At 40.9% G+C, this 27,008-nt stretch overlaps 4 protein-coding genes and 1 pseudogene across 6 annotated transcripts; 2 read left to right on the top strand and 3 right to left on the bottom strand.

The window, feature by feature from the left end:
• Positions 1-1,284: 1,284 nt before the first annotated feature.
• On the top strand, positions 1,285-3,541 carry LOC131457263 (angiopoietin-related protein 5-like). Of its 2 annotated transcripts, XM_058626205.1 has the most exons (7): positions 1,285-1,344; positions 1,444-1,518; positions 1,641-1,671; positions 1,772-1,863; positions 2,110-2,227; positions 2,493-2,672; positions 3,155-3,540. In XM_058626205.1, the coding sequence occupies exons 2-7, from the start codon at positions 1,450-1,452 to the stop codon at positions 3,445-3,447; spliced, it is 783 nt and encodes a 260-aa protein (XP_058482188.1). In that variant the 5' UTR covers positions 1,285-1,344; positions 1,444-1,449; the 3' UTR covers positions 3,448-3,540. The 2 variants fall into 2 exon arrangements, with proteins under 2 accessions (XP_058482188.1, XP_058482187.1); XM_058626204.1 differs by lacking the exon at positions 1,285-1,344 and having other exon boundaries at positions 1,438-1,518; positions 3,155-3,541.
• A 669-nt stretch (positions 3,542-4,210) lies between these two features.
• Positions 4,211-10,840, bottom strand: LOC131457260 (NACHT, LRR and PYD domains-containing protein 12-like; annotated as a pseudogene).
• A 90-nt stretch (positions 10,841-10,930) lies between these two features.
• On the bottom strand, positions 10,931-16,144 carry LOC131457262 (homeodomain-interacting protein kinase 2-like). The gene is made up of 10 exons (XM_058626203.1): positions 16,122-16,144; positions 15,812-16,027; positions 15,506-15,697; positions 15,235-15,416; positions 14,933-15,056; positions 13,879-14,001; positions 13,531-13,784; positions 12,348-12,614; positions 11,954-12,171; positions 10,931-11,486 (listed from the first exon to the last, which is right to left on the bottom strand). Exons 2-10 carry the CDS (start codon positions 15,992-15,994, stop codon positions 11,443-11,445), a joined length of 1,587 nt encoding a protein of 528 aa, XP_058482186.1. The 5' UTR covers positions 15,995-16,027; positions 16,122-16,144; the 3' UTR covers positions 10,931-11,442.
• A 656-nt stretch (positions 16,145-16,800) lies between these two features.
• LOC131456956 (zinc finger protein 11-like) lies at positions 16,801-23,540 on the top strand. Its single transcript, XM_058625677.1, has 9 exons — positions 16,801-17,119; positions 18,420-18,622; positions 18,747-18,836; positions 18,930-19,025; positions 19,132-19,242; positions 19,522-19,645; positions 19,767-20,919; positions 21,137-21,189; positions 22,151-23,540. Exons 1-9 carry the CDS (start codon positions 17,086-17,088, stop codon positions 23,422-23,424), a joined length of 3,138 nt encoding a protein of 1,045 aa, XP_058481660.1. The 5' UTR covers positions 16,801-17,085; the 3' UTR covers positions 23,425-23,540.
• Positions 23,541-23,732: 192 nt separating this feature from the next.
• Positions 23,733-26,920, bottom strand: apex1 (APEX nuclease (multifunctional DNA repair enzyme) 1). Of its 2 annotated transcripts, none has more exons than XM_058625679.1 (5): positions 26,811-26,920; positions 25,584-25,721; positions 25,284-25,447; positions 24,969-25,161; positions 23,733-24,716 (listed from the first exon to the last, which is right to left on the bottom strand). In XM_058625679.1, the coding sequence occupies exons 1-5, from the start codon at positions 26,866-26,868 to the stop codon at positions 24,202-24,204; spliced, it is 1,068 nt and encodes a 355-aa protein (XP_058481662.1). In that variant the 5' UTR covers positions 26,869-26,920; the 3' UTR covers positions 23,733-24,201. The 2 variants fall into 2 exon arrangements, with proteins under 2 accessions (XP_058481662.1, XP_058481661.1); XM_058625678.1 differs by having other exon boundaries at positions 26,805-26,885.
• Positions 26,921-27,008: the final 88 nt, after the last annotated feature.

The following is a 27,008-nucleotide window of genomic DNA, read 5'->3' as shown; positions in this document are numbered from 1 at the left end:
AGCTGAGATTGGTACCCTCATGTGATGGATCTTGGATTTTATTACAGATAGTTTTAAAATGTTAATGTCAAACATCCATAAAGCATTTTGAGTGGCACTTGATTTGTTCAGAAAGTGCTGTATGTAGAAGGATTAATAGATTGAAGATGCCCTGTTGATGGATTGCCTTGAACTTGTATTATTGTATTATTGACCTACATTAGCCTCAGCTGTATTTTTCTGCCACTAGGTTTGGATCATGAACATCAGGCCCGGTGTCACGAGGGGGCAAACGATCACTTTACCCCTAACTGAAGAATTCAACTGTATTATGTTAGGATTTTTTTATCGTTTCAGAGTGGTGACAGTATGGGTTATAGTGGTTTTGTTGATCTACTAGTTTATGTGTTTGTGAAACGTAGCCTATATTTTTTTCTTGGCACCGCCTCCTCTCTGCACGTCATTCGACCCTGCGTCATTTACTGCTGGCACTGGGCCTGATGAACACGAGATTTAATGTCTTCCAGGTGTGTCAATGATAACTTAATGAGTCCACAATGTACAGAGCCAAAAGGATCTCATTTGACAAGTTTGGTAACTGCATGTGTTCTAATTCAATTCAAACCAAAGTCTCCCCGTTTTTTACTTTACCAAACATTCACCTTTTTGTGTTTTGACAACAAAATCAGACAAACTGACTCACAATGTACAATTCAACATGTCAACGTCAAATCTCGTGTTCATGAGCTGAGGCTAATGTAGGTCAGTAATGCAAGTTCCATCAGGGCATCTTCAATCTGCTAATCCTTCTACATACAGCTCTTTTTGAACGAATCAAATGCCACTCGAAATGCTTTATGGATGTTTGACGAAGAAACGTATAATAAAAATTTGTTTGACATTAACGTTTTAAGGCTATTGTGATCTGTAATAAAATCCAAGATCCATCCATGTAAACTCCATGCAGGAAGGACCTTGTTTCCGACCGGGTCTTCTTGCTGCAAAGGCAGCAAGATGTCACAAATAAAATAAAATAATAAAAAAAAAACTCCTCCAATGATTTTGTTTATTTTATTCATCTGTGGATTTCAACTAGCAACAGTGTGCATTGATAAGTACTGTACCAGGCGTTTACTATTTGACACAGAAACTTGGAAAGGAACTCCAACTGGAATCGGTCAAAGAACTGGGCCAGAGTTCTGAACATACCGTACATGTGAAAGAAAACAAAAATACTTTAAGGGGAATGTGACACAGTTTTCTCCTCCCCAGGAAGCAACAGACTTAAAATACTAAGGAGGAGTGGTGGCTTAGTCAGTCAGGGAAAAGCAGCTGCCTCTGTTGTGGAATTTGAGACACACACAGGTAAGTGTCAAGAGACAGAAATGATTAACCTTTACTTTCCTTTACAAAGCGCAACGTGAGATATATCAGTTCAAACTAAATGGTCGCTGTAAAATGCAGGTCAAAATGAAGAGGCTGGTTTTATGTTGTGGACTCATTTTGGCACTTCTCTTGAGCAGCAAAGCACAAGTCGAGGTAAATGAAGAAAACCTATACTTTCTTCTCTCTAAGGCTCCGACTATAATGTCTATATCTTTACACTGTTTATTTCCCACCATCAAGTCTCACTCTGACAATTGTTTCTGTGATATTTCTAGGGACAAAGTGGCCAAAGTCCTTCTCATCAAGGTACATACAGAGCATATTATTACATATCATTTCATAGGATGTAGACACCATGCGTTCATATGGACTGAAGGTTGTTTTTCTCTTGTCATGTGCACCTCAGGAACAGACTGCACACAGATTCATTCTCAGAACCCTGCAGCTCCCAGTGGTGTTTATGTAATCAAGCCTGTTGGAGTCAAAAATACCTTCCAGGTAACAAACGTGACATGATACAATACTTTGTTTTGAAAGAGAAATAAAAAGAATTTGTAATTATAATCACGAAAAACAAGATCACAGTGTATCAATGGGCAACAGTACAGGTGTACCATACCTCTGTTGTGTGTATTATGTTATGTTATCAGCTTTGTTGTTTTTATGTCTGACAATAGGTGTCATCAGTCTTTATTAAATAATGAACAGCCGTTTTCTTACACATTTCCTGGACTACCTGCTCAGGTGTACTGTGAGATGCAGACAGATGGAGGCTGGACGGTGCTGCAGAGACGCAGTGGACGAGACGTTTCTTTCCGCAGAAACTGGGCAGAATATAAAGATGGTTTTGGAGACCTAATGCGTAAGTAACATGCTGCACTGCGCTGACGGCTGCCGCGTGTCATTATGTGAGTGAAGTGCTTGTCGAGCAGAACGAGGCCTATCATTTTGTGGCGTAAAGGAACGCTCACATTGCACTGTGAGGATGAACTTTGACCAATTTTGTGATTACTGTTACAGTAAAAATCTCAAAGTCTGTTTTTGGTGCACAGGGTTTAATTGTGCATGGAAACTGATTTGAAACACATCTATAATTATTTGTTTACCATGCTCTGCTTATCCATCAGAGAATCACTGGCTTGGTCTGAGCAAGGTCTTCTCTATGACCCAGAAAAAGACCTGGACCCTCAGGGTGGACTTGTATACCCATGATGGTCGCACTCTTTACGCCCTGTACAAAAACTTTAGACTGGGCGATGAGACATCAGGTTTCAAACTACATGTTGGGGAATACGATGGAAATGCAGGTACTGTAAGAAACGTATACTGTCTCACTGATGGCCTTTTTACATCACTTTTTATTGCTGTTGCTGTAAATACAGTATAATCAAATGTAACCAAACATCGTTAATAAAGAGACATATGTAAAATATGTACAGGAGCAACCCTGAGTTAAAATATTGTTGAGTTTAGTTGCCAAAGAAACTTGAAATACAGAAACAAGTACTTGCACTCTTTTTCTCCCCTGGTCGAGATGTTTTTGGGAGGGATAGTGAGGCCTTTTAGGATTAATTGCAACTTGATGTGATTTTTAAATTTTTTTGACTTCATGTATTCCTTACATATAACATTTACTAAAACGAATTAGCAAAGTTAATCTGGACATACAATTGGGGAGTAATGAACATAAATGGGCAAATAACGACTTCATGTTGTAGACTACATTTTCCTGCTTTCATCACAAATGTAAAAGAACAAGACCTTTAATTATTTTCAACTCTGTTTAAAGGTGATGCCCTCCAAGACCAGAATGGATACGGTTTCAGCACTAGTGATCGTGACAATGACGGCTGCTCCCCGTGCATCTTTGGTGACATTGCTCGGTATAAGTGCGTCGGATCTCAGGAGGGTTGGTGGTACAGTCGATGCGGCTCTGCCAGTCTCAACGGTGACTGGCATGCTAGTGGTGATCACATCGGCTGGTCGTCAGGCCTTCACTGGAGAACCGACAAATTTCCAAAACTTTACTCAGTCAAGGGCAGCAAAATGATGATCAAGTCTTGCTTAAAGGGCAGCCCGTGACCAAGTGGAAAGGGAACTTGGCTTGTAACCGGAAGGTTGCCAGTTCAAGTCCCCACCAGGTCAAAAGGGCTGGGTTACCCCTGAGCAAGGTACCCAACCCCCATTGCTCTCTGGGCGCGACTCAGTGTGGCAGCCCACTGCTCCTAATTCTAGGATGGGTCAAATGCAGAGAAATAATTTCCTTAAGGGGATTAATAAAGTGTATTTATCTTACCTAAAGTCCTGAAGAATTTTGTTGCATTACATTTCATCAGTTGCTGAGCTCCTCATTGAGGAGCTTCATTTCAAAAGGTGGAGAAATATGACATTTGAAACAGGAATGATGGATGCCGTTGTATATTTGCCATTTGTACAAAAGAAAACTCATAAAATTACTGGATATCATTGTGTTTTATTTTATTGTCAAATGTTTTGTTTGTTTGCTTTGTTGCAATATGACGACCCCGGCTCATTATGGAGGGGGAAGCAAACATTCACTAAAACTAAAATACAAGACAGGAAGAGCACCCTGAAGTCTGACCTACAGCTAGACAAAGAATATTTAAACTAAACTAAAACACAGGTCCAGGCCTTCAACACAAGTCACAAAAGATGGCACACACAGGCCAAGTGAAATGGCTAACAATTAATACTAACTCTCCACTACCAATAACACCATATAATAGTCAGCCAAATTACAAGGAGGCATCCAACAAGAACAACAACAAGAAACAGAGTTACACAGGACGACTTTTAACCTACACACAATATCAAAAACAGGAGAGAGTGATGTCCTCCAAACCTAAAACTAACTAACTTGCTGTGATAGCTCGTGTTCCTGAATTTCCCTGATTGGAGATCAATAAAGATCTATGTTAACTTGTCTAACTGATCTCCCACTTTGTTGATGATGAGATATTTGTGCATGTGTGTGTGCAATCTGACAGCACAATCACATTAAAATAGAAGACACTTGCAGTTATAAATGTAAAATCTGTAACAAATCAAATTTGAATCGGCTGAGAGCAATGTGGCCGTTAATCAGATTGTAGCCTAAAAGAGAGAAAGACACAATTTCCTCCATAAGTACTGTAAAATTGTTCATAACTACATTTAAAATGCATTTATTGTGACTGTACTACAGCTGAGTGAGATCTTTCTGGAATTCCCTCCTCTGTACAAATGATAACAGTGCTGTCGTCCTTCTCCATCCCAAACCCAGCATAGAGGGGCTCAGTGAAAGTGTTGTAGAATGTGTGAAGGTGACTGAGGCTCCCAGAGGAGATGCTGTAGAAGGACAGGGTTCCACCAGGCCAGTCCAGATACACTCCAACCCTGTAGGAGTGAGACAGAGGTGCTGGTATCTCCTCAATCTGGTCATTATGTTTAGCACTGTAGTGATCCTCAGAGCAGTACAGAGTCCAGGACTGGTCTGTGTCGCCAAACCCGGAGAGATAAGGGCCTGCCTTTCGACGGATGCTCCTCATAGCCAAAGCAACATCCACCCAGGATCCCCTCCACTCCACTTCCCAGTAGTGGCGTTGAGTGAGGGCTTGGTGACAGAGAACCTGGGACACACTCTCAAACCTGTCAGGGTGATCTGGGTACGGCTGCTCCCTCCTCACCCATGTCACCTGCTTCCCCCCGTCATACACAAAGAGGGATTTGGCTGCCGTGTCTTTGTTGAGCGTCAGTGTGCATGCATCTGTAGAAGACACAAATATGTTTCAATTAATTAATTAATTAATTAATTAATTGATTAATTACAAAGAAAGAAAGAAAGTCACGTAAATATATATTTTAGCTCTATTCTGCCATCTGTTGGACAAATGACAACACAACAATTAATAAAAACCTTCATAAACCTTTAGGTGCATGTAAGTGAGAATATCACTTACACTTTTTCAGTGTTGATTTCAAGTAGCACTCGGCATTATGGTCCACACTGTCGATACGGGATTAATGGATGAGAAACGTTAATCCACAACAGACATCAAAATGAAGTATATATAATCATTTATAGCTATTTTTTGGAACCAAATAATAATAAGCCTTTGATATTTACTTTTACTTTTTCTTGCCCCACCATGTTTTTACAGCTGCCCAAATAAAAAAAAACATTGTCGCTTACTATACAAACCAAGAATGACTTTCTGGTATGCGAAGGCCACCGTAGTTCCCCGACATATTTGGGAGAGGTGAACAGAGTCCCCTGTTTGTTGCGATATACAGCTTTTACCATTAACTGTTAGTGCCCCCTACATGCTGAAACTTAAAGAAGCAATGTTTACATTTTTATTAACACTGTTTAACGTTAACACTGTTTTACCTGAGTATTTCTAGTTTACACTGTGGGTTGTCCCGCTGCACAGCGAGCAGCTTCACTCCAGAGTCCTGCAGGTAATTGTAGCTGAGGTCCAGCTGCCTCAGGTAAAAGGAGTTGGAGCTCAGTGCTGAAGCCAAATAAGCACAGCCTTCCACTGTGACTCCACAGAATGACAACCTATGTTCACACAAAAATATGCTGATTGACATTCATTGTCACGTTTTCTAGATAAGATTGCTATTTACTAGATGACTATGAGCTGACCTTAACGTCTCCAGTTTGCATTGTGCACTAGCCAGTCCTTCAGAAAGCAACTTCACCTCAGAGTCCTGCAAATCATTCCCACTCAGATCAAGCTCTGTCATGTGAGAGGTGTCGGAGCCAATGATTGAGGCAAAATCACTGCAGCATTTCTGGAGACTCCCATCATTTGTCCTGTACATGAGAATATATTCTGTCTTAATTCTTTTTGGTTGCCTTATTAAAGCAAAAGGCTGCACTGGAATTATACTGTATGGTGTACATATGACTGTCATTATGCATCCTTGTGTTATATTTTTGTGTTCACCTTAATTTCTCCAGTTTACAGTCTGGGCTCCTCAGTCCGGCAAACAGGAGCTGAAAGTCTGGACCCTGCAGGTTGTTTCGTCCCAGGTCCAGCTCTTTGAGATGGGTAGAGCTGCAGCTGAGAGCTGAGCCAATGGGATTGCAGCATTTGTGTGTAAGGCCACAGCAGCTGAGACTGGTAAATTATACATTTCAGATCAAATTATTTTTTTATATATGCTGCAAGGGCTGCAACAAACCTCTCTCTCTCTCTCTCTCTCTCGTCTATACATCTAAGTAAATGTGTCAGAAATCCCTACATTGCTCTTACATCTGAGGCAGCTTGTTTAGAATTATTTTGCCCTCTAGAGGACAAACTGTGATTGGTTTGTCTTTCAACAAATATGTTTGTATAAGATTCCGTGGTAAAAAATAGAATCAGGGCTGAGCATCAACACAAAATGCCATTCTCACTGAGTAAAATATAATGAAATACAGTAATAATGGCTTGACTGACCTGACAGGGTGAAACAAGAATGCTCATGTTCTACAAAATGGTGGAGGCACTGACCTGAGTGTTTCCAGTCTACAATGTGGACTCTTCAGTCCTTCAGTAAGCTGGGATACACCAGAATCTTTCACACTGTTGTTACTCAGGTCCAGATTTTTCAGTTGAGATACACCTGAGCTTAAAAGCAAGGCCAGATCTTCACAAGAACCATCCTTGAGCTTGCACTGATTCAACCTGTGGAAGAGGAGAATTTGATTTAAATGTGTTTAAATCCAAGCAAGATATTTGTCAGAAAGAAGTTCAGGTTTTACCTTAATGTTTCCAGTTTGCAGTGATGGCTGCATAGTCCCATAGTCAGAGGCTTTAGTCCTGTTTTTTGAAAGTCATTAGCACTTAGGTCCAGTTCTCTGAGTTGGGTTGACTCTGAGCCCAGAACAACCCCCAGTGCTTCACAGCAGCCTCCCTCCAGTTTACAACTATGCAATCTTAAAGATGGAAAAAAGAAGCTATATTATTATCCTTATAATCCACAGGCCCTGCACAGTAAGTATTGTGTGCTGGGATGTGAAAAACAAAATACCACAAGGCAGAACAACCTCAGGCTATGGGAATGGTTTTTAATCAGCTTCTCCCTGGTGTAAAAAGTCACACTTATGCCCACTAATTTTTTTAGTATAAAAGTGACTTGAGTGTTACAGACCTCAACTTCTTCAGTTTACAATTTGGACTTGATAGTCCAACAGAAAGCACTATCACCCCTGAGTCTTTTAGGCTGTTGTCACTCAGGTCCAGCTCTATCAGGTGAGAGGAGGTCAAGTTCAGTGCAGAGGCCAAAAGTTGGCAGCTGGTTTCAGTGAGGTGGCACTGATTTAACCTACAAAGTGACACATGGGAGAAAATGACTCATGGAAAAAGTATATCAAGTAAATCTGTAGGCTATAGGTAAAAGTCCAACATCAGCTGCAATAAAAGGTATCACTTCTGTCAGCACCTTGGAGAGCAATAACATCTAATATGTAAGAAGAACAGAGGTTACTATGTGTGACAACTCACAGAGCATGTGTGGAGGACGTTATGACAGGCAGCAGCTTCACTACTCCTTCCTCAGATCTTATGTACTTCTTCAGGTCAAACGTCTCTGTGGCCTCTGATGTCATCAATTCAAACGTGAGTGCTGACCACTGAACTGGAGACAGGTCTTTGTTATCAAGTGTCCCAGAACTCATAAAACGCTGGATCTCCTGCACTAAAGACTCATCTTTGAGCTCACTTAGACAATGGAATAAGTTGAGCTTGGCCTCTGGTTCCTCTTTGATCTTCTCCTTGATAAACTGGACAGTTCTTGCTACGTCTTCTTCTCCTACTGCGTCCACGTCAAGTATTCTGCCCAGGAGCTCCTGGTTTGATTTCAGTGACAGTCCCAGGAGAAAGCGAAGGAACAGGTCCCAGTGGCCGTCCTTGCTCGCCAAGGCTTTTTCAATAGCTGTTTGGTGAAATTTGAACATAGACTTGGGGAGCAACCATGTAGACATTCTTTTCAGATCTCCAACAAGAATGTTGTCCTTTCTTTGCATGTAGGAGTGATGGGCATACACAGCTGCCAGAAACTCCTGAACAGTCAAATGTACAAAACTAAAAGCCTCTTGCCTCCGTCTTCCCTCCTTCACAAACAACTTTGTGCAAACTCCCGAGTAAACAGTTGCCTCTTGCACATCACATTCTTTCAGGTCAGCCTCATAGAAGATCAGGTGGCCCTTCTCCAGTTGCTTGTATGCCAGTTTAGCTAGCTTCAAAACAACACAGTCACTTTGTACTGGATTATGCCTTTCTCTCATCTTGTCCGTTTGACACAGAAGGAGATACGCGTACATCTCTGTCAAAGTGTTTGGCATGTGTCCGGTCAAGTTGTCACACAACATTTTCTTCATCACAGTGGCAGTGATCCAGCAGAAAACAGGTATTTGACACATGACACAGAGACTCTTTGATGACTCGACATGGTTGAGGATTTTGATGGCGAGGTTTTTGTCACACAAGTGCCTCCTGAAGTATTCCTCCCTCTGCTTTTCAGTAAAGCCCTTGACTTCTGTCCACTGGTGGATGTATTTTCGAGGGATATTGCTGACTGTGGCAGGCCGGGACGTGATCCAAACAAGGGAGTTACAGAGCAAATCTCCCGTGATGAGGTTTGTGATCAGGACATCCAGTGAGGCTGGCTCTGTCTCATCTCTCAAGACCTTGTTGAGCTTAAAGTTTAAGGGCAGGAGGGTCTCATCAAGACCATCTAAGATGAACAAGACTTGGGATTCTGTTCCCAATGTCTCAAGAGGTTTGCTGTCAGGGAAGAACTTGTGGAGCAGCTGCATCAGACTGTAGTCCTTGTCATGTATGTTGGGATTTAGTTCACGGAAAGGAAGAGGGAAAATGAAGGTGATGTCCTGGTTTTCTTCTCCTTCAGCCCAGCTTAGGATAAACTTCTGCAAGCACAGTTCTGATCCCCTTGTCTTGATTGGGGTTAGGTTTGAAAATATCACCAACTTTGATTATAGTTTCCCCTGCTGTCACATGGTTGAACCTCTGCTGCCTGGTTTCATGCTCGTCACTGAGGCCTCCCCATGCTCCTTCTATCACATGCAGTTCAGTGTAGATTCTGTTGAGGTAGACGTTCTCCCCCTCATCTGCATTACCTTGATAAATGTTTTTGTACTTTTCCCTCAGAGTGAATTTCAGTTTGTCTCGAATTGCATGGTGGGGGATTTCTGTTCAAGAATTCAACAATAATAATTGAGTTCAAATTTGAACTATTCACATTAAAATCCTGTGTCTGAAAATAGCTTTATAATTTGGAATTTGTGTGTGTTTATCTGCTTACCTTTGGGTGTTTGGTTGCTTTGGACTGATAAAGAAACACAGAAGAAAATGATGTTATCTGGCCAAACTATTTAGTCCCACAACATCAGTTGGCGATCTTTAAAAAAGTCATGTTTTACCTTCCTCATACTTCTTCTTTAATGTTTCAGCAGACAATTTCAGTTGCATCTTTGAAAGTATATACACCGTGACTGTAACAGCGTCTTCGTAGCCATATGCCTGTACCAAGTGATCCACAGTGCCCTCTCTGTCCACCCCATCAAGCCTAGCCTTTGGAATATGAGGAAATCCTTCAACAACTTTACTGGACAGATACCAGCGGAACGTCCTAAACTGTTCAACAACAAGCTCATCGAAGGCTTCCAACAACAGCTCTGGGACAGACGCCATATCAGTTCTCCATATGGATCATATAGCTGACCATTCCTGTTACTGCGCGGCCATCCTTTGTCTGAAAACACTTTCAGTTTTGCCTTTATGTAGGCTAACACTTGATGTGTTAGTTCACTGTTGACCCTGCCCCTTCTTATCACGACTGCACTTGTTTGCTTGCGATAAACTAGTCAAGTCAGTGCAGGCAGGATGGTGACTGGTATAGGGGTTGTTGATGGTAAAAATGATAATGACGTATAATAAAGTAGCTTTGCCCGAACACTGTGAGGTTGTGAGTATATCATGTGGTTCACTATGCAGTGTTAATGGTTTGAATCTCTGTCACTATCACGGAGGATCTTAGTTTTGTTAACTTGATCAACAATAAGAAATAGACAAGACACCTATGAGATGATCTTCTATATACCTTAGTTGGAACAGGTGCTAATTTGACTGGGTCTGGCAACCTTACAATGTTAGAAAAATGATTAATGAATTACAGGAACTGCTTTACTTCCTACCTGTATGTGTGATGCCAAGCCATGAATCAGAAGCATGATTGTCCTAATTAGTAAATCATTATGATGTTCTTTGACCGTTCAATCATAAAATGTGAAACAATCTAATAATTTGTAGCTGTGTGACAGATTTTATCCCTGTTTTTTTTATTATTTGTTTTATGTATATCCTCTGTGACTGCAGAACCTGTAACCCTGCAGGGTAAATTGGACTACATTAACATTTTTAGATTGATTGACTATAAATGATTCAGTTATAAAGGTCTGAAAACACCAGCTGAGCAACATATTACTGCATAGTCTACCTACCTATGCTGTTTATTCGTAAATACATTCACACATATGACTCACTGCATATACTGTACACTGAATGTATTCAATATGCACCTTTATCCGCACATAAACAAACACACTTAATATAACATAATTTGATTTAAAATTGGACACTCTAAATTGACAGTGGGTGTGAGTGGGAGAGCGGATAGTTGTTTGTCTCTATATGTGTCCCTGTGATGGACTGGCGACCTGTCCAGTAAGCTGGATGGATGGATAATTTGACAAAATACTAAAGATACAAAACAGTACCATTGTATAATATTACATGTTTCAGTTACTTAACTGTCCCCCCCAAAAAATCAACACCTGTAGACTTGTATTTCTTAAGTCAATAAAAGACTAAATGGAAATGAATGAAATTACATTAAAAAAAAATACATTAAGAAATTAAAGATCGATTCACACATCTCCTCTATCCAGATCCAAGGGCTCCATAATTCATTAAACAACTAAACATCTCCCTTAACTAAGTGCAACACCTCTTCCTTTCCTTAATTATCTCCCTTCTCTCTTCTTCTCGTTTTAACAGGGTCATCCTAGGTCAATCTGCACTTGATTCTTTCAGACCTTCTGAGGATTTCTGAAAAAGAACAAAAAAAATGTAAGTAAACAGGTTAAACTAACTCGTCATAAACATAATACATAAAGACTCACCTACACCATTTTATCTCAATATATATATTTCCCTATTCATCTCAAGTGTCTGTGTGCATGTGAGTGGTTGGCTCTTTCTTTTTTTAACCTCTTAAGGACCTTTTTGGTATAAATGCTGACTAGGTCCTCTTCATGGGGACCAAAACCTGGTCCTAATGTGGCAGAACCTAATTTCTGAGGAACTTTGGTTAGGGTTAAGATGTGAATTATGGTTGGGAATGGGGTTAGGCATTAAGGTAAGGAACGAGGTTTTGTTAAAGGTGTCTAAACTAATGGAGGTCAATACAGTTTGTTAACATGAATATCTGCACAAATGTGTGTGTGTGTGTGTGTGTGTGTGTGTGTGTGTGTGTGAGAGAGAGAGAGAGAGAGAGAGAGAGCACAAGATCTTACTTTTGACACCATTTTCCAGTTTGTTGACTGGGACACTGTTGGCCTTTTTAATTCTTCTGCCCTTCCACCCTGGGCGGTTGTTTTCTGTAGTTGTGCTTAAAACAGCATCAATCCTCTTGCGTCCCTTTGACTTGTCTGGTCTCATTTGCTCTCTAGTCTCTGCTGGCACTTCTTTCTGGCTTCCTCTTTTCCTCTTCTTGACTTGGAAACGCTCTGGGCTTTAGTGATATAAAAAAAAAATATGTGAATACAAAAACATCATGAACATCTTGAAACAATTGTTTGAGTTGCTTTGTTGCCACTGTTAGATGTGAAGATCAACACTGCACTCATGTCTGGACATTAGCCATGAAACAGCCATAATTGATAAGCTCCACATATTTCAGACACCTACGTGTTGTCATGATGTGGATCCTCATCGGTATCCCTTCTTCTCTTTCTGTCATCTGCCTTGTCCTCGCTGATGATAGAGTCTGAAGGTGAGAAATGCTCATTTGCACTCAACCAAACAGAGCTGCCTTCAGAGGGGTCACTGCCTCGTGAGCTGGCAGTGATGTAAGAGGAATCCTCACTCTGGTATGTTGACGGGACTGTGCTGTCTTTCTCGTTATCAGAGCTCAGACCCTGAAAGGTGCTCCTCTGCTTCATGAACGACTGCACACTGGAAGAAAACCAATCAATGAGTCACATTGCATCATCTACTTCCATTATGTACAGTATATATATCTATATACACCACCTTTTTTTGTTTCTTTGCAAAACGTGATGGGAGCCAACCTGGGGGGGCTTTTTTAATCCCTTTTTGTTTTTAATCTCCTCACTTCCCTGTTTGTTACAGACCCAAATTTAATATGGTGTAGTAGTCAGGAGAGGCTGGGGGTGTGTAGTAGGAACTTGCTGTGACAACGAACAAGTGTTAGTTTGAATCATTCTAATTCACATAGTCTGCAATACCTTTATATAGTGTGCAGTGGAACTTAATCCATGTCTGGTGAGTGAAATGAAATCAATGTATGGGACGTTACAAAGTGGGTGTTTCTGAAATTCAAATCTTACATAAGAAATCAAATAAACTTCACCTTCGTCATTGTCATTTATTACGCAAGCACCTTCAGTGGGTATAATGTCTTCCATTGTCCATGATAAAGTCTGTTTGAAAGAAAGTCTATGGGCAAGGGTGGCTACTTGTACCTTGATTTATGCAGCAAACATTAGAATTAACGCTCTCAATCCCTACTGTGAAGTCTTCTTCAGAAGTCAATTGTGTAATATATGTTCCCCAGTGATAGCTGGTATCGTCCAATAGGAGCTTGGTAAGAGGTGATGCCTTTAAACATGGTGCCGGCCAACTCGTTACTCTGGAGGCTTCAAAACGCCAGATCAGATTCCTATGGGTGTCATTGCCAGTTGGTATTAACCTATACTGATATCAGTCTGTTGAAGTTACAGTAGGGGTTTTAGATGGTTTTTATGTTTCTCTTTGTCCAATACCATTTTATCATTAAGTATTGTATCAGCTGATCCCCACTCAGCACAGAGACAGTACACACAGCGTGCAGAACAATCCATACACTTACTAGGGGGAGCAGCCGAATATGTCGACAAGGTGGTCCATTGTGATAAATGGGTGCTGAAGAATCTGCATGGGCGTGATTCTGTCAGCAGCATCCACCGTCAACATCTTTGTCACCAGGTCAGCAAAGCTCACCCTTTCACAGATTTCACAAAAGGTGTCTTTGTCTGACGCTCTATAAGGCGCCTTCTGCAGGATTGTCTGAAGATCACTCAGCATGTTGCCCTTGTCAGTGGAAATCGTCTCATCACGTCTTGACTAGAAGGAGGAAAAGATTTAGTTGGATCATTTACTCACAGACTGAAGGATAGGCACAGATATGTATGCATTTAAAATCACAGTCAAATATTACCACAAAGGTCCACTGGTTGGTTCCGGGTCGCAAGACATTTTTCTTGAAAAACTCTGCCGTGTACCGTCCTGCATCGAGCACACGGACTGGTGGCTGTCCAACGGTGAAGACGATCCATCTCATCTGTGGGCAGAGTACAGTGTCGTGTTTAGAGACTGACTTTAATGTCAGAAATGTACCTTAAAGTTAAACTTAAGTTAAAACAAAGGTTTTGTGAAAAGGAGATATCTGTGATTTCACACAATCCCACATCAATCATATGGATTCAGGGCTTTTAGAGCGAGAGGAGAGTTGTTGTCTGATTTAAGGTCTAGTGTGCAAGAATTAGTGACATCTTTCCAAAGCATGTCAGGGAACTACAGTGGTCTTCAAACACCAGAGAGGATGTTAACACTCCTCAACTCTCTGTCAGTAATCTTCCTCTTCAAAACCTAAGACGCACACTCTGGCTGGTTTGTCTGACTGCTGTGAAAACATGTTGGCACAAGATGGCGGAATAGAATAAATAGAGTACTACCCATAATTATGCTTGTATTAATGCAGAACCGCTTTAAAATAAAAAAAAAATAGTTTGGTTTTTGTAGCCTTAGAATAAACCTTTAAAATTAACTTGAGGTAAGGGCCTTGTATAGCGGCCGCCATCGTAAGTCACCATGTTCCTACATCAGTCACATCACATGTGCACTTATTGAAGAGGTTACTATGCAAATGAAGAAGTGCTGCCTATACGTACATTTGACGCTTAAACACACAAAATAGATAACAGCAGAGAGTGAACGCGCCAGGAGAGCTGTGCAATGGCGCTTAGATTCTTTCTGGTATGCAAAGGCCACCATAGTTCCCTGACAAGCTTGGGAAAGCAAGGTTTGTTTGTTACAGTCTGCTATGTCACCATCAGATGTTACACATTGTTTACACACTGAGCTGAATAAAATGCTCAAAGTCAGTGATCATGTAATGGAATGTGGCCCACTGCTGATTATTCAATTTGCATATTGAAATAAAATAATCATACCAAGACTGTGTTTTAAGCTTATTATTGTGTAATGCTAACCATGTCATATTCATCACAGCCCTGGAAAAGTACTTTGCCCAGTAGGAGTTCAGCAGCAACGCATCCCAAAGACCAAACATCGATGGCCTCGTTGAAGGGACTTCCAAGCAAGACCTCTGGAGCTCTAAGAAGAAAAGGTCACAAAGACTAATGAAGAAGTCAGTCTCTGTTTCATGTCAGTGTTTTGAATATACAATGATTTGGTATGACATTATCCTCAGTTAAAAAACCTGAGATGCCAGCATTCAGGGTTTCACATCTTCTCTAACACACATACACATGCACAGATGTCACTGACTTACCTGTAACACCTGGACTGGAGGTTTACACCCACATGTTTCTCAGGATGTCTGCATGCTAAACCAAAGTCAATGACTTTGACTCTCACTGGCCTTTGTAAATGGTCCACCACCATAACGTTTTTCGGCTTTAAGTCAGCATGAACCACCCCGATGCCCTTTAGAAACTCTAGGGCAGTAGCCATCTGAAATCATGACGACATGTGACACTAGTGTGAAAATCATCACATCACAATGTAATTTGTGGTGAATCTGAAATGTTCCGGAAACAAACCTGCTGCACAATGGAGCGTATCACCGCCATCTCCAGAGTCTGATTGTGGTTATTCTCGATGAATTGTTTAAGGTTCATGTCCAGTTTCTCAAACTCAAGACAGAGTTGGCCCTTGAAGGTGAAGTAGGTGTTCAGTTTGAGGATATTGAAGTTGTCTAAGTTGAAGTTTCTCATTGACTTGAGAAAAGCCACCTGCGATCATAAATGTTAGAGAGGTAAGTGTTTTAAAATTCTTACTTGACATATTACTGATTTATTGTACAAGTGGAATGTTGAATATAATAGGTGTGTGTGTGTGTATTGCACCTCTTTCTTGGCAGCTTCCATACACTGTGGTGACCGGAGGATTTTTAAAGCCACAATTTCATTGGTGGTTGTTTTCCTGCACTTAGTGACTATCCCATAGGTACCTCTGCCTAGAAGCTCCTGCACCTCATAATGAGTGGAGTCAGAGGGGATGAGTTCATCAACGGAGATACTGAAATACATTGTAAATGCTGAAATCTGCAGGTTTTTCCACACCTGACAAGAGAGAACAAAATAAGACATTCATATATAATTATAAATATATACTATATCAGTTATCTGTCAGTGTTAATTAAAAACAAAAACCTACCAAAATTGTGAAAAAGTAAATGTGAAATGAAGAGCTAAAACAATTTCTTCCTGCATAAAATGCAACTAAGTTCTCTTGCCTTTGATCTGTGCATGATCTACCTTACCACGACAACCCACATACACATCAAAGGTAGATGATGGTGACATACATATCCATTCATTTTCAAAAGCAAAAAGGCAGTAAGGCTAAAAACATTTCATATCTAAATACATCTGAAGTAATTTTAGTAAATTAAAATGATTAATTTTAATATAATAAGCAAGTTCTCTCTGCTCTCTCATATTAGGATTTCATAACTGACCGACCTCCAGGTCACGTCACATTAATGCTATTTACTCCTGGATGTGGACAAAAGAAAGGTCTTCCTCCTGCTCTTGTTATTTTATGGCAGTTGGCCATCATGTTGCAGTCCTACCTTCTTTACCCTTTTCTGTTTTTCTCCCTCTCAAGAAACTGCAACTGACTAAACTGTCCCAAAGCTTGAATTAAAGGATCAAAGCTGTGAGGTCATCATGATATAACCTCCTCCTTGTTATATATGCATATATTACATACAATAGTCATTGTATGTGCAATGACAGAATACAGGAAGAAATCAAAAGGTACATCAATTAATAAATGATCCAAAAGTGAAAAGCGAGCCAAAACAAAACAAAAGTCTAATTTCTTGAGCCTCCAGCAGATGGCAGTAAGAAAAAGAAAGAAAATGTCACCTGCTGTAAAATATATACATAAGGAAGAAGAAGAACCCTAACCAACAAGCCAGCTGGTGTTTAATATTTACTTCCCCACTTATGCTTCTAATTTAAAATGTTACTTCACAGCTACAGATGAACAACTTCCTTAGCCACAGCTTTGTCATTCAGCGGCTTCTAGTAACAGTCCTGTGGCTGATAGCTAGCCAGCTGGCTAACAGCAGCTAACCGCAGCTAGTCAAACTTTTCAACACTGGAAAGAGAGGATGGACTCTTGTGTTTTTACGGCCATTTCCAAAGGTTGGTTTAACGGAGAATATATAACAGACTTTTAATAAAACTATTAATGTTGATAATTTGAGTTGAAGTTATCACAACACACTGGGTTTTGGCTAAGTTAGCCATGGTTGCTAGCGTACTGCGGGTGGATTATCCTCGGAAAGCAATGTTGCATTGGCATGTTTTGTTTCCGTCGTTCCGTAATGTAAAGCATTTTGACAGCACGTTTACTACATTACGCAGACTTTTCAGAAATGGCAAACGTTAGCCCACTGCTTTGAATGACACTGAGGTTATTGAACATAGACTGACGCGTTTCCTGCAAGGATGCGTTCAGATCACGTTACTGTTGTTTTTGCAGGATGTTGGAAAAATCTCTGTTCATGAAGTGTCCTATACTGAATGAGAATTTCAGATAAAATGTGTTATTTTCCCACTCTTTACTATTTGTCATTGTTAGGACTATAGTACACACCTGTATATTACAGAAATAAACTAACATCACATACAAATGACATAGAATTTGTTAAAATGTGACTGAGCAATAGGGCTGAACGATTTTGAATAAATATCTTATTACGCTTATTTTGATAGGAAATGCAATTGCGATATCAGAAGGAGTGTTAACGTCCTCTCTGGTGTTTGAAGACCACTGTAGTTCCCTGACATGCTTTGGAAAGATGTCCCTAATTCTTGCACACTAGACCTTAAATCAGACAACAACTCTCCTCTCGCTCTAAAAGCCCTGAATCCATATGATTGATGTGTGATTGTGTGAAATCACACATATCTCATTTTCACAAAACCTTTGTTTTAACTTTAGTTTATCATTATTCTCATAACATTTTATTAATTGTTCAGCCCTACTGAGCAATGAATTATAATTGCAGTCTAGGTGTCACTCTTTATCATTACAGTTGTACACAACAATACACTTACTGGGAAGCACTCATGTGTCTGCCAAAGTTACTTAGTTTTCCACATTGTCGGACTATCAATACACTCCCCTATGGCTGGTGTTAGAGCATTATTTTTGGAAAAATCGGAATCTGGACCTTTGTCTTAATCACAACCAAAATCATTTCATTGTGTCACAACCTACATCCCCAAAAAACTAACCTTAATGCATCTCTTACTTTTGCTTTTCACAAATAAACAAAAAACTGACAAATTTGGCAGAAAACATAACCTCCTCAGAAGAAGGAATCACGGCACTGACATGTAATTTTGTCAGATCAGACTGAAAATATGTAAACACTTAATTAGTGACAGACAAGTGAGCTGTATTTATCTTCAGTCTACCTGTGTTCTTGTTTTTCAGATGGGGCCTTACCTCTGGCGTCACTGCGCCTCCTGGTCCCACCTCTGCAGCTCATGACAGCCTGGATGTGGCAGGTGCTGAAGAGACAGGATGTCATGAACTACTGGAACGTGGCAGAGTTTGTCGCACTGGTAATGGACATGGTTCCAGAGCTGCTTATGTACAAGCACAGAACACAACTGAATTTGGGATTAAAAGCCAGGGTGGGTATCATGGCAAGGCATTCATAGCTAATGTAATATTTTAATTTTTAAGATGTAGGTAATGTAGACTTTATAGACTGCTAAAGACATGTAAACACTGGATGTTTGTTTTTTTCCTGAATAGTACATCCTTGAGTTGTGCCGATTTGAACTTGCTGAAACTGACTTAATCTTATCTCACCTGGACAAGATTAAATCTCAGCACACCACACAGGTACGTGGTGTCTTCTTGGTCTTTGGGCCCCACATTTCAGCTACCTATCTCACTTGCAACTAACTGTGGGTCATGTTTAAGCCCATATTACAGATGGAAACAGCAGAGGAGGAGAAAGTAGTAGTTAACTTTCTTGAGTTAATCCAGGCTCTGCTCAAAGATCCTGAAGAGAGAAGAGACTTTTTCTCAGTAAGAAAATATCACTTCCACCTGCGTGGATATAGAGATATAGAGCAAGTACCTGACTTTGTAGTGAAATTGGTATTTTTATCACAGTGTCTTTATCCTTTTAAAGGAGGTCTTCCCTGCAGAGTATGGGCCACAATATCACAGTGATCTGCTGATACTGTTTTGGGAATTCCACTGTCGGCTTGCTCAGCTGTTGCCCGTTCCTGACCTTGAACAGGTGAGGTGTAATTTTGACTAAAAACACAAGACTTTGTACGCAAACATTTTTCCAGACTAAACTGATAAAGACTGTTGTCATGAGCCTTCCAGGGAACTTCTGTTTCAGGTAGCATTTTCCTCCTCTTCTGTCCTATCCTTTACACTGCAAATGACGTGATTTAATAAATATGTGGGTAATATAGATGCAATGGCTAACAAATCGAATTGGTGGTGGTAAGTGTTGAAACCTGAGGACATTGGATTTGGTGTAGTTTATATTTTCATCGGTTTCCCTCAGACAATGTCCTGGCTTGGAGCTGAACACTCACTGCTGGAGGATTGTGTGCATTCCTTCTCCAAGCCTGCAGACCTGAAACATTTACTCCAGCACCACAAAAGCTTGGGACATTTAGAGCAACACGGTGAGTAAATACTTGTTTTTTCCATTTTTTGTTTACGTTTCACTTTTATTTGTGGACACAACTAAAAGTGAAAAAAATAAGTTTTTTGTTCCTGTCCTTTTTCTTTTTTCTTTTTGTGCAGTACCTCCATGTGGCATGGGCGACAGCATCCTTTCCTCCCTCTCTGCAGGTCCTCTTACGAAAGTGACAAAAACTATAGAACAGTCCAAATCAGGTTCACTGTCAGGCTTCAGCGATGAAACACAGACTGTATCATTTGTGGATGATGTAGCAGTTGAAATAATCACTGTCACAGATTACGCAGAGGTTGAATTAGCCACAAGCACAGACAATGGGGTCATTATGCGAGAACACTGCTATGAAACTACAGACAGTGGCACAGAGGCTGACATTTCCTTGGTAATGCTTCCTGAAAAGGTGTCCAGGGAGGAGGAAGCTGATGAAGCAGAGGGAGGAGGGACACAAGGAAAGGCTGAAAGTGGTTTGATAGACCAGAGATTTTTCCAACCAGAATATGACAAGGACCAAGACCAAGCTTCCCCCCAACACAAAGTCTGTGTAGGTCCTCATGACTGTCCAGACTGTGAAAAGAAATTTCAGTTTGCCTCTTCACTAACTGCCCACAGGGTCATCCACACTGGTGAACGCCCCCACTGCTGCAATGACTGTGGTCGCTGCTTCTCTTTCAGACAATCCCTCGACAGGCACAGGCGCACGCACAAAATTGGACGCAAATACGACTGCGCCATCTGTGGTGAGACTTTCCTCTCCTTGTCAGCCCGCACAGAGCACAAGCAAACACACATGGAAGACGGTGTTTACATGTGTCAGCAGTGCAACAGGAAATTCAACTGGGAGCTGGCATTTGCCAGGCACTTAAAAACTCACACGGATTGTCACACTGCTAACAAGCTCACAGATGATGATGATGATGATGATGATGAGCGAGAGATTGGTTTAAGTGTTGAAGATATCTGCAAGGATCCTGTGAAGTGTCTGGAGCCTGGTTGTGAGGTGCAACTGCAAGCAGATGATAACAGTGATAAGGATCCAGAGAAAGCAGATGTTCAGACCAGTGAACTCATCACCTGTGATTCTGGAGGCCTGGTCCCTGAACTTCATAATCAAATCGCCTCTACGGTGAAGGTCCGCACAAGTGGGCGCAAACGCAAACCAACCATGAAGGTTCAGGTGATAAATTTACAGAAGAGCATAACTATGAAGAGAAAGAAGATCATCAATCCTGTGATCCTGAAGCCTCTTCCCGTGAGCTGGTAAAAACATCTAATCTTATTAATCATCTTTGAAATGTCCTTATCTCACAAAGTTTCTTTGTCATTATCATCTATCAACTGTACTCCGTTGGATTAGTTTCGATTTGTCTTTGGAAGTGAGCAAGTGCACTCCATGCTTGTTATAGTCATGTGTATGAATATATCGGTAATTCTCAGGCTGATCAAATCACCTCTTGCAAATGTTTTTCTTTAACAGTGCAGAGCACTCTTATGGGTCACCAATGGCCTCATCAAAGGACAGTGATGGAAGTGAGTTTTTTTCTTTTTATCACAGTTACATAATCAGACGGACATGGAACAGAAAAAGACCAGGAGCAGATGTATAACACTTGTTTTGAGTAGAGTTATATTTTTACAATATATGTGTGTTACTTATACTAGAAGCAGCATGCATTGTGATGACAACATTTACAGATATCAACTTTAATCATTCTCATCATGACACAAGGGATAGGGTGAGATGGAGGCAGATGATGGTAACCCCTAAAAGGAGAAGCCAAAAGAACTAACTCATCGTCAGTCATGATGAAAATAGTAATACAGTTAGAGAACGTAAGACACCAAACAATGTAAAAAAAAATAAGAAAATAGGTCGATGGAGTTGATGGAAATGCATTCAATTACAGGCAAGAGAGTAATAATAGTTTTCACCTCAACTCAGCAGGTTATGTCATTGTCAAGATGACATTGTTATTATTAACTAATACATGAACTAATAATATAGATAAACTAATTATAGTAGTTTTTTGTATATTTTTGATGGGCCTGTATGTCCTGAAAGGCATTGAAAGTTTAATGACTTCCCTTTACCCCAAATGACCAGTTATGAGAAGCATATCATTTTCTACAAATGATCTAATATATCTTATATGTTACAAAGTCACTGTTCCTGTTTGTAAAGAAATATGACTTCCTGTGCAGAGTCTGGTTAATATATGACAATGTATACTAAAACACACTTATATAATTACTTAATAATGTAAAATGTGTCATTAAAGGAGAACAGCAAATGCTTTATAATGTGCGCATGACATACTTGTAAATACGTTAAAGCATTACACTTGAAGAGAACAGGTGTCGTTAATAGAGAAACAACACAGTGTGATGGCAGTAGCTTGTTTGTACTGACACTTGTCAGTAGAAGTTAAAACATTGTTTTGTTTATAGTAAACACTACATTTAACCAGTTATATTTTCTTTTTTTTATTAGGATCTGTAGCCGATATCGCATCCACTGCTTTGTCCTGTTCAAAGTGCTCGCTTCACCATTCAGATGACGTGCAGGTTCAGCAGCACAGTGACAGCTTCCGCTCTGCTGAGACTGAGGAGCAGGAGGACATGACATCCCTTCTGTCTCTCCCAGATGAAGAGGGAAGTTTTGCTTGTGCAGACTGTGAGAAGAGCTTCAAGTTCCAGTCTTTACTTAAAGCCCATCAGCGCATCCACACAGGTGAACAGCCGTTCCTCTGTTCACAGTGCGGACGGCGGTTCTCCTTCAAACAGTCACTGGAGCGGCACAAGCAGACACACAAGTCTGGCCGCAAATACAAGTGCCTGATCTGTGGGGAGTTCTTCAAGACGTCACTGGCCCAGAGGGAACACAAGAGCACCCACATGGAGAATGGGGAGTATTTATGTTCAGAGTGTGGTAGGGCATTCGCCTGGAAGTCGGCACTAGTGAGACATCTGAAGATCCACGGAGAAGATGCTAACAAGGATGAGCATTCTTACAGATGCCCTCATTGTGACCTGAGCTTCAGCTGTGCCAGCTACTTGAACAGGCACATTCAGACTCACCAGGAAGAAAGAGTGCACACGTGCAACTGTGGAAAGAGCTTTGCCTACCAAGCCGCTCTCACTGCACACCAACGCATCCATCTGAAGGAGCGGCGGCACATATGCACTCAGTGTGGCAAGGGATTTCTCTACCGGGGGGGTTTGCTGAGCCACATGAAGATCCACTCTGAGGAGATGCCCTTCATATGCTCCTTCTGCGGCAAGAGCTTCAAGAGGGAGCGCAACATGAAGAAGCACGAGCGCTGCCACACCAGAGAAAATGTTTTCAGCTGCTCACAGTGCGACAAGAGTTTTGTTTACAAGGCCACTCTGATCCGTCACGAGCTGACTCATTCCGGTGAGAGGCCATATCTCTGCTCCGACTGTGGGAAGGGTTTCTTTTCCCATGCAGAGCTCCTGAAGCATGAACGTTTCCACACGGGCCACAAGCCATTCCAGTGCCCCCACTGTGGCAAGAAATTTACTCAGTCCTGTTACCTGACCGTCCACCTGCGCTACCACACCGGAGTGCGACCTTACGCCTGCACCGAATGTGACAAGAGCTTCCTGAGTGCCAACAGGCTCAAAAGACACCAACGAACACATTCAGGAGAAAAACCATACCTCTGTGGAGAATGTGGGAAGGGTTTCAGGCAGGCGTATAATCTCAAAATGCATCAACGGACCCATCTCATGACTTTAACATAGATTGACACTTTGGGAAGTTACAGTGGGACTGTAGTAACTTCAAAATGATTACTGTGAACTGCATTTAATATAGAATCTTGTGCTGAAAAACAATTAAAGCTGCTGTCAGCGATTTATTTTTTTTTGCTTATTTCCCGTCTTCTCGCCACGTCACCTCAAGAACCTGAGGCCAAGATACTCATGTCAAAGTATATAATTATTTTAAACATTTTATCTATTCAAATACATAAGGACAATTTCAAAATATACTGTAGTCTAACTTTGGCATAATATAGTTCAAATAACCTTTAAAAAAATTATCAGAAACATTTATATAAATTCAGTCTTTATTCAGAAATGAGCCAAATGTTTTTCAACAGTCTGGTTGGGAAAGAAAGCTTAAACATTTTGTGTTACAACATATACATTATCCCCAACAGCAATTTGAAACTTTTTGAATGATGACAAACATGAACTTGTGTCATATCAGCAGTAGCATAAAGTCATCTGGTTTTACAGTTGGTCATCACATTAGTGTTGTATTTTTACAGAAATTAAAAAGTAAATTCAGGTGTAAATGAATGGATTCATTTACTATGTTCACTAACAGGAAGAGGACAAATACAAGTAAAAAAGTAAATTAACAGAGTTACTACAGTGCTGGCTTTACTGAATGAATGACATAGGGCAAGTGTGGCTGAACTCAAATGGAGCAGTTGCTGGCAGCAGTCAGAAATGAAGTATTTAAATGACAGTGCACGACAGGCAGAGCAGAGACCCTTCTGCCCACTCAGTGAGTTACACAGCAATGTGCAGAGTGATGGGGCAGTGGTCGCTTCCCATCGCCTTATTCCGGATCTTGCTGTCGCACAAACCTGGCACCAAAGAAGATGAAAGCAAAAAGTAATCAAGCCTCCAGCCAACATTCTTTGCACGGGAATTCATCATGTAGGTCCAGAAGGTGTAGGCATGGGTCTGCTCGGGGTAAAGCTCGCGGAAGCTGTCGACGAATCCCGCTTCCAGAAGCTGACTGAAGCCCTCACGCTCCTCGGGGGTGAAGCCTGCATTTTTCTTGTTCCCCTTGGGGTTTTTAAGATCGATCTCCTGGTGTGCAACGTTGAGGTCACCACAAAGTACCACAGGTTTCTGGATGTCCAGCTCGCTTAGATACATCTTGAAGTCCTCATCCCAGGTTTTACGGTAATCTAAGCGCACCAAGCCTTTGCTGGAATTTGGCACATAGGTGGTCACCAGGTAGAAGTTGGGGAACTCGGCAGTGATGACCCGGCCCTCCTTGTCGTGCTCCTCTTTCCCTGGAGATGAAGAGCTTTATTAATTGTTTGTACAAAATGTCAAGTGAAAACATTCATTTGTTTTTTAGGGACTCTATACTAGAGACTTTTACAATTCTAATGATGAAATTTTACTAACTATTGGAAGATGCACTCAAAATTTGAACTTCTTGGTAGAATTTTCAAATAATCATTTCAATCTAAACATTTTTGGTCTGCTGTGTCTTGTATATATTGTTGGCGTTCTAAATGGTGTACAAGCCTAATACTTACCAATTCCATAGGTCACATTGAGGGGCTCAGTCTTGCAGAGCATGGCCACACCGCTGTAACCCCCCTTTTCATTTGAGCTAGCCCAGTACTTGTGCGGGTACTCAGGCATTGAGGTGATGTTGGCAGGGAGGTCTTTCTCTGCACACTTTGTCTCTTGTAGGCACAAAACATCTGGATTCTCCTCACGTACCCACTGGATTTTAAAAGCATAAATGAGAAGCATTGAGCACACATGCATTTACTCTGTATAACTCTGTATAACTCTGTATCAGGCTGGCAGTGAACTCGTGTTTCTCAGGGTCACTGCAAACTCACATCCAGGCCGTTCTTTTTCACCCAGGCCCTCAGTCCATCGACATTCCAGGAGGTGATCTTCGTGTTGGCTTCCCGTCCATCTTTGCTCGTCATTTTGTCAGGAGGATCATCGTACAGTATCGGGGCCTCTGGTTCCTTAGCACTCTTCCCTTTCTTTGCAGGAGCTGTGCAGTGGAAGACATGTTATAACACAAAATCCCATGAGGTCAGATATGTACTGAGCAAAAGCAAGTTATGTTTAGTCATTTTAAGAATGCAGGAACAGCATGTTTCTGAATATGCATGGGAACATGTAATTACCAGAGCCGGTGTCGTTCTCCCCCTCTGCAGTAGCTGCCTCCTCTGTCTTCTTGCCTCTCTTCATACTTGAACTCGCTCTGACCTTAAACACACTTTTCAGACACACAGCACGCACACAACACAACCTCAAACACGCCGCTACGGAAAAAAAAAGTTTTTAATTTATTAGGTGCACTCATTTCAACAATTTGCATTTTTTTGTATAAGGTTGCATCATTTGCAGGTTAATTCATAAATAACAATATATCAAATACAGAATCTGTACATGTTTCTTTGGAAATGAGTAAAAATGGTTGTTTCCAGCTATTCATTGGTAAATATCGTTTTGTGCTATATGTACATTGCAGCACATCACACATTGTGCACCCCAAGAACAAAAAAACCCTACTTATTTGCCTGTTTTCCAATCTTTAACACACTTGCTCAGAGCACACATGGTCAGATGATGGAATCTGATGATAGATCGATCGATATCAATAACAGTCTGTCGAACTTAACAAATATGCTCATTCGCAAAGCATAAATTAATATTGTAATAAAATAACTGACGTTCTACAGGAGACACTGTAACATATAGACCAATATTAGCCAAGTAATCCGTTTAATTGCAAATAAGTTGTTTGTGTAAGTTTGTTCAGTTGCTTCTTCCATGAAGTCCAAAACTCAGTGTGTACACGTACATTTGAAGGCGACCAGTCTCGCCTTCAAACAGACGCCATATTTCTGAAATCGTGAGCATCCTCGTGTTCACACTTATCCGTGTACTTTTTCAGATGGTGCACGTCAGCTTGATAAAGACCACGTGTGTTCCGAAAGCTTTTAATATGTTATCTGACAGGAGGAAAACGCACAGAGAGCGTTTATTTGTAAGTCGTTGCTGTGGAGAACAAAAACTGCGAAACGTACTAAATGCAACGTATGAATGAATTTGAGTTGAGTTTAAACAGCAACAATACGCATGCAGAAGACACTACACCGAACTACAGAATCCATACTGTTTTATTATGTGTGATGCACAACCAATTGAATGGGAAGCTAAGCTAACGCTAGCCCTTTCTCTGACAAAGAGAATAGAGCCTGCAGCTGCAGCAGTCGGCCTGCAATTACAATCTGTGTAGACTTTAATCTATATGATCCATCTGCTAATGCAAATGCGGTTAAATACCGCAAGTTTTTTCTTTTCAACCGTGTTTTAGTTAAAGGAGATGCAAATAATCTTACTCGTACTTTCACAACAGGATGTAAAGACCAGCCACACTCCCCCGAACAATCTCGCAAGTCGCATAAGATTTGTGAACGTGAGCACGCGCTCACTGTGTTATGGGGGTGACTACACTTGCGCCTGATATAAAACACAAACGGATAATGCCCCCTTTTTATTCATCGTCATAAGAAAGTGAGAATGACATCAGATACAACAGTAGA

This window comes from Solea solea, chromosome 3 (assembly GCF_958295425.1).
Source record: "Solea solea chromosome 3, fSolSol10.1, whole genome shotgun sequence".
NCBI classification, from domain to species: Eukaryota; Metazoa; Chordata; class Actinopteri; order Pleuronectiformes; family Soleidae; genus Solea; species Solea solea.
This window is presented reverse-complemented; position numbering and strand designations above follow the sequence as displayed.

Excerpts from the sequence above, each read along its gene's own strand:
- apex1 (XM_058625678.1), bottom strand. The coding sequence starts at position 26,868 with ATGCGACTTGCGAGATTGTTCGGGGGAGTGTGGCTGGTCTTTACATCC. Across the intron at positions 25,448-25,583 it reads GGAGAACGACACCGGCTCTG|CTCCTGCAAAGAAAGGGAAG; the intron begins GTAATTACATGT and ends TCCACTGCACAG. Across the intron at positions 25,162-25,283 it reads TGAAAAAGAACGGCCTGGAT|TGGGTACGTGAGGAGAATCC; the intron begins GTGAGTTTGCAG and ends TTTAAAATCCAG.
- LOC131457262 (XM_058626203.1), bottom strand. The coding sequence starts at position 15,994 with ATGTATTTCAGTATCTCCGTTGATGAACTCATCCCCTCTGACTCCACT. Across the intron at positions 15,057-15,234 it reads CTCCAGTCCAGGTGTTACAG|AGCTCCAGAGGTCTTGCTTG; the intron begins GTAAGTCAGTGA and ends TTTTCTTCTTAG. Across the intron at positions 12,615-13,530 it reads ATATTCGGCTGCTCCCCCTA|TGTGCAGTCGTTCATGAAGC; the intron begins GTAAGTGTATGG and ends GTTTTCTTCCAG.
- LOC131456956 (XM_058625677.1), top strand. The coding sequence starts at position 17,086 with ATGGACTCTTGTGTTTTTACGGCCATTTCCAAAG. Across the intron at positions 17,120-18,419 it reads TTTTACGGCCATTTCCAAAG|ATGGGGCCTTACCTCTGGCG; the intron begins GTTGGTTTAACG and ends CTTGTTTTTCAG. Across the intron at positions 20,920-21,136 it reads AAGCCTCTTCCCGTGAGCTG|TGCAGAGCACTCTTATGGGT; the intron begins GTAAAAACATCT and ends TTTCTTTAACAG.
- LOC131457263 (XM_058626204.1), top strand. The coding sequence starts at position 1,438 with ATGCAGGTCAAAATGAAGAGGCTGGTTTTATGTTGTGGACTCATTTTG. Across the intron at positions 1,864-2,109 it reads GAGTCAAAAATACCTTCCAG|GTGTACTGTGAGATGCAGAC; the intron begins GTAACAAACGTG and ends CTACCTGCTCAG. Across the intron at positions 2,228-2,492 it reads TGGTTTTGGAGACCTAATGC|AGAATCACTGGCTTGGTCTG; the intron begins GTAAGTAACATG and ends CTTATCCATCAG.